General features: G+C 48.5%; 1 protein-coding gene across 1 annotated transcript; it reads right to left on the bottom strand.

Moving 5' to 3' along the window:
* Positions 1–4,311: 4,311 nt before the first annotated feature.
* On the bottom strand, positions 4,312–4,989 carry C1H21orf62 (chromosome 1 C21orf62 homolog). Its single transcript, XM_009816665.2, has one exon. The coding sequence runs from the start codon at positions 4,987–4,989 to the stop codon at positions 4,312–4,314; it is 678 nt and encodes a 225-aa protein (XP_009814967.1).
* Positions 4,990–6,176: the final 1,187 nt, after the last annotated feature.

Raw genomic sequence — 6,176 nt, 5'->3', positions numbered from 1 at the left:
ACCGCCGGGCACCGACCCCCCGCGCCGCGCCGCTCCGGCACCACCCGCTCCCGCCACCCCGCGCCGCGGCCCAGGCGCGGCTCCCCGAGCATGATAGCCGCCGCGCCGGCGGCCACAGCGCCCCCTGCCGCCCGCCGCCCCCTGCCGCCCGCATGCCAACGGCGAGCCGCCGCCCGACCATAGAGAAGCGGCGGGGACGGAGGATAGAGCGTGCGCAGCGGGGAACGTCGAGAGCAGGGGCTAGAGCGGCCCAGCCTCGCCTCCCGCCACTCCCCCCCCCTTTCCCAGCGGCCGCCGCTGCCGCCATCTTGTGTGGAGAAAGCAGCGCGAGGCAATGCCGCGCGTCACGTGGCCGCGCAGCGCGCGAGCGGGGAGCGGGGCGGGGGGGAGGGGAGGAGCCGCGCCTGGTCCCTGTGGACGTGCGCCATTGCGGGGGGGCGTCGTGGCTGGTGTCCCCCCCGGGGTGAGGGGGTGCGCCGAGCCTCGGCCTCCCCGTCCCCGCCCCTGCGGGCTTGTTTTCCGCAACCGGCTTGGGGACGGCGGCAGCGGGCGTCCGGAGCGGGTGCAAATACCCGCACAGAGCCCAGCACTCGCAACCTCCTCGGCGGCCGGGGTGCTCGCCTCAGCTGGGTCTCGCTTCCCGGCTCCGCACGGCCTTTCCCGGAAAGCCCCTGCCCTCCCTGAGGAAACCTTGGCTTCTGGCTTGGAATTAATGTGGTGGTCTTCTTTGCTGTTGCTAAATAGTAGCTTCTTTCATGTGCGGGCCCCTTCGGGGTTCAGCTTTGCCTAGGCCGGGGGCATCCTCAGAAGCCAGCCTAGCCGGCTGCAGTGGCCACTGTGTCGACTAAAAGAAAAACTCTGAGTTTGGTGGCAGATGGAAAAGCTTGCTGGCCTTTTTAAAAACAGTCTCTCCAAGTACAAGTGTTGGGAACTAGAGGGACCTCTTTACAGCCTTCCCGCCATCTCCGGAGGGCCAGACTCCCCTGCAGCCTGTCTTTGCCAGCCACTTTGGGAGTCTGCCCAGGACGAGATGCAAGGGGCCTGGCTGGCCTCCAGCCTCTCACTGTGGCTGCACAGCAAGATCTCCCTTATAAAGCATCGTGTTACTTTTGTGCTGTTCTCAGTCTGTATTGGCCTTCCAAAGTCACACCAGAATTACTAGTAGGAAGGAAAACTGTAAATGTACAGCTCCTATCTTCATTTTTTTCTGATACAAAAAAATCACCGAAGTTTCTGAGTTTGAAGTTTCTGAGTTTAAAGTTTCAAGTTTAAAGACTGGCAAATACATACGGGTTGAACCTGATACATGGAGAATGAAACCATTGTGTATATAAATATGAATTGCTATAGGGTGTTGAGCGCGGTTAAGTGTGAGTATCTTACACTGGGACTTAAAACAGATTCACAAAATCACATGATTATTTCTGCAGAGTGATGCTTAATGCACCACTGTGTTTAGTTTGCATGCAGTCAAAAGAAACCTCCACCAACAGAACTTACAAAACTCACAACGTATGCGGTATATGTTTTATATGCATTGCTCTGAAGAAATTGTGAAGAAATACGGCAAAGCCATATAAAATTGAAGTTGGGAGAATCAGGTTCTTGGTATCTGCTGGAGAAGAACGGGGGAATCGAAAAGATCACTGCAATATTAGTGCTGTGGATTTCTGCTGTGCATGTAATTGAGAGGAGGATTTTTTCCTGATTGCAGGAAAATCTCTGCTGTGCTTACTTGGGCACAGGAATAAAAGGTCTTTTACATCATTGTTATTCAGAACACTACCATGGCAAAAGTAACTGAAACTGTAATTTGCAGTGTTATAAAGCCCATGGATTTATTAATCCCATGGATTCGTTAATCCCATGGATTCTTCCCAACAAGGCCAGAATACATACATTCTCAGTTACTGCTGCACTGTGTGAATTTTGAACAGCAACAGCAGCCGACCACTGCTGTCACAGCAATGTGGAAGTACTGTGTTATTCAGCACATTTTTTACTAGAGGGCAGCAGTGCCTCAGTGAATTTGCTGAAGATCATTTAAGTTTGATTTTCCCAGCTTTTAAAGGACGGGTTGGTAACATTTAGAAATCAATATATTTATGTGTGCCAGCTCTGGTTTGGTGGTTTGTTTTTTTTTTTTACACTATCCTGTGCAGGGTTAGTGACTAGCCAGTTTGTGAAGGCAAGGTTAGTACTCCTCCACTGACAACTGGAGCATGGGATTCCTGGGCAGACAATGAGAATTATTTGCCTCTATCTGTAATACATTCCAGGCATGTAATGTGCTCAGAACACACACCCTCCCCCCGCCGCCAATCTCTGTCAGCCCAGCTCCAGCTCCTAACCGTTTTGTAACCTGTGACACAATCGTGAGAGGTATCACTAGAAATATTTGTGATTTGGGGAGAAGGCTGACGGTTTGTTGCCAAGGTGCTGACAAAGGAAACAAAGTCTTTACAACAGCTGATTTAATAGTTCTCTGGTTGAGTTAAATTGAGTTCAATCCCCAGCCTTCAAATACCCGTGTGCTTAAATCTGTTAATTTGCAACTGCAAATAGACCTCATTAATTCAATAGTTACCGTATTGTTGATTTCAATGGGAAAACTCACAGAAATGCAAGGTGTGCATGTATTTAAGTATTCTGAAAAATTAGTTTTTCTTTCTAACAAAACTGCTGCATCATTGATTACAGTTAGCGAAAAAGTCTTTCTTTAAAGTTGTTGAAGCAAATTCATTGGTTCCTCAGAATCTTGATAGCTGTTCCCCTCAATACACATATTTTATCCCAATTTCATGTAATCCTCTGCTGGCAATGCAAGACTGTTAGGACTTGCTATTCCAAAAGCTTTATTGTACTATATGGATGGATCCCAGCCTTAATCATATCTCATAGAATACGAATCCTGCAGACACGGGCAACGAGCAGACTTTGGGCTATATAAATAGTCCCAACATGTTTTTTAGGGGATGGCAATCTTCCTCCTGCAACACATCTGAAAATTGTTTGCTACACGTCTTCCAGAAGCCTTGCCTCCCTTATCAGATGAGAGTCGTTGGATGGGGTCTTTCTCCTTTCTCATAGGGGAGAACATGAGCAGAGCTTGCCGTTATCACAAAAGATGAAGTCAAGTTTCCTGCATTTGGGGACATCGCAGGCGTCGGCACACCCAACGTGCAAGAGACAGGCGTTTCCCTGGGAAAAACACCTTCGTGAGTGTGGTGTCTTCTTGTCAGGTGGCCCCTTGCCCAGTGTTTTCCCATGATGTGTGCCGTGGCTTGGCAGAGAACACAGCTTCCTGGTCATTCCCCAAACACACCTTTGGTTGTATGCTGAGGTTGGAGGCTGCCTGTGTAGCCTGTCCCTGCTTTCGTAAGAGGCTGTGTCACCCTGCCTGAGCAGAGAGTTCCCAGCTCTGACCAAGTACCAGAGGGCAAGGACAACTCAGCACTCCCAGTTTGAGTAATCTGTAACCACCTCGCACCCCTTGAACCTGACATCAAGTGGGTTGTGTCGGCAGGGGCATAGACAGTAGATGGAGGGAGGGGATTATTCCCTTTGTCCTGGCACTGACTAGACTGCATCTGGAGTACTGCATGCAGTTTTGTCCATCCCGGTGCGAGAAGTATATGGATCAACTGGAGTGGTCCAGTGGAGAGCCACCAAGATGGTCAGGGCCTGGCACACGTGACTGTGAGAAAAGCGTGAAGGAATTGGGCTTGCTCAGCCTGGAGAAGGGAAGGCTGGGGTTAATACATGGCAAAAAGTTTCCCCGTGAGGACAGGCAGGCAGTGGAGCAGGTTGCCCAATGAGGTTGTGCAGGCTCTGTCCTTGGGGGTTTTCAGGATCCCGAGCAGGCTGGTCTGATCCCAGAGATGACCTGGCTTGGGGCAGGGGGTTGGACTTGAGACCTTCCGAGCTGCCATTTAACCCAAGTGATTCTCTGGGAGGCTCAGGTTCTTCTACAACTAGAGGTACATGGTTATGTCTTTTCCTATCTGAGGCACAACCTTAAAACAAAATTTATCTGCAGATTTCAATTCTTAGCTTGCAATATATAAAAAAAATTTGTACCGATGCTTTCTGAAACAATCATTTTACATTTTCTTTGTTCTTTAAGAAAGCGTTTACTGAATTAGTCTGATAAGTTTGTCTTACTTTAAACACCTCCTTGTAGAGTGCTATCACAGTCAGAACTGTCCATCCCATAACAGCTCCTCCTGGCCAAACCAAACAGACTTAGAGAAGTCCCATCTCTGTCTTAGCAGTTTGGCATGCCTCTGACTGCTGAATATGTTAAATAACTCAGTAAATGAATGTTACAACATAGCTCTTGTTATCTGAGGTTGAGAAAACATCGGAGTACAGCAGGCTGGGAAAGTGCTCCATGATACTAGAGACGTTTTCCACACTGTACGACTTCAGCAAAGAATATCCATTGAAGAGCGACGTATCCAGAAAAGAAATATATACAAGCATTTGCCTGTCTTTGTTGTGCACCGCAAGCAAGTCTTCTTTCTCGTTGTTGCTGCTTCTGCTGTAGATCGTTACACTCTGCTCTGGAAATTGTCCCTTGACCTTTTTTACCCGGAGCTTTCGCAGTCCCCAAATGGCCAAATATTCTGTTGGGAGAGGAGTGGTGCCGCAGAAGGACAGCTTCAAATCCCACACCCTTGTGAAGTTGAGGAGCATCTCCAGCACAGAGGTGTCTGTGAACCAAATGGTCAGGTGGCTATTGTAGGTAGTTTTTTCCATGGTAGAAGGCAGCACCGTTTTGCAATTGCACATCAAGTTTGCCAGGCAGTAATCACAATCACGGATATCCGCCAAGCAGCTGCAGTTGCGAATTGTGTTTTCCTTGGTGAAAATTAGTGTATGGTTCTTCTGACTTCTCACAAAACTGCCAGTGATGTGGATGCCAAGGAAGCCAGCCAAAATGAGAGCCAGCCAAAAGGAGAAAGCAGAGAAGGCTATTGGCTTCATTAGTACTGGTGCCAAGCTGCCAAGTGTCTCCTCCTTTTACTCAGTGAATTATATCACTTGGCTTTACCTACTGAGGAAAAATAATTTCTTTATTACACTAAAGACCACTCAATGGTTAATATTACTTTGCTTTTCCCACTCTTTATCTGTCTTAGCTGTTCAGAACCATATTGCGGTTTTGCAGGTTGCCCTGCATTAGAGGGGAAGCACAGCTACACTGATTCAGAGAAATGAATTGTGACTCATGTTTGGGATTCTTCTTTCACTCCTCTTTTGCTCTAAATGGTTTCATCTGCTTGTGGGACAGCTTGGATACCCTCTTCTCTATCCAAGCAGCTCCTCAGCCTGCCCAGTGTGAAGGTAAGGGCAGGACTTCTCCTCCTCGTTTCTCTTTTCTGCTTCCTCTTTGTCGCTTCCCAACAGGTAGGGGTGACAATTGACCCTGTTCTCCACTTCACTGAGTGAGGCAGTCTGAGAAGGGCTAAAGACAAGCGTTTTGTTTTACACCTGAATTGCTACGTAAGGGTTGTGATAACCTTCCCTTTAAATTGCGTGTGGGATATACTGGGCAAAGGAAAACAAAGAAAGGGTGGTTAAGGACAGAAGCACCGCTGGATGCAGCACATACCCTTCTGAGCTATGTAGTATGTTAACAGCTTGTTGCTGATAAAACCTGCTTTTGATCCATGTGAAGCTACATCTGCTCCAGCCTTAGCCTGAAAGTTCTGGGGTCCTAGGACCGTCTCTCACTGTGTTTCTGCACAGGAACTAGCATAGGATAGATCCTGGCTTTGTTGGTTGCTCTGCTGCCCTTCATTTATCCTGGCAAAGCAAAGTGGCACCTCCACGTATGCGCAGGACAACGGAGCCAGCTTCCATCCCAGCCATGCTCCACCTCAAATAGTTGGGAGCATGTTTGGTGGGGACTCTTGGATTCTCAGCTACCCACCCTTTGGTTTTCAGAGCAGAGTTGGATCTTACCAGGAGCATCTCGGTTCTCCTGGCATATTATTAGATGATGGTACAAGCAACAATGCAGAATGTTATTTCTCAACACAAATTATAAGATGTTGGAAAGTTTGTCTGATTTGACTGTAATTGTTTTGAAGCACCAAGAGACATTAGAGCCAAATTTTGACCACAGGTGGCAGGACCTGTTGAAGGTAGCAGTAGGGCATGCACTGAGC

The sequence above is a fragment of the Gavia stellata genome, chromosome 1, assembly GCF_030936135.1.
Source record: "Gavia stellata isolate bGavSte3 chromosome 1, bGavSte3.hap2, whole genome shotgun sequence".
NCBI lineage: Eukaryota > Metazoa > Chordata > Aves > Gaviiformes > Gaviidae > Gavia > Gavia stellata.
This window is presented reverse-complemented; position numbering and strand designations above follow the sequence as displayed.

Bases quoted from the DNA above. Each gene is read 5' to 3' on its own strand.
- C1H21orf62 (XM_009816665.2), bottom strand. From the start codon at position 4,989: ATGAAGCCAATAGCCTTCTCTGCTTTCTCCTTTTGGCTGGCTCTCATT.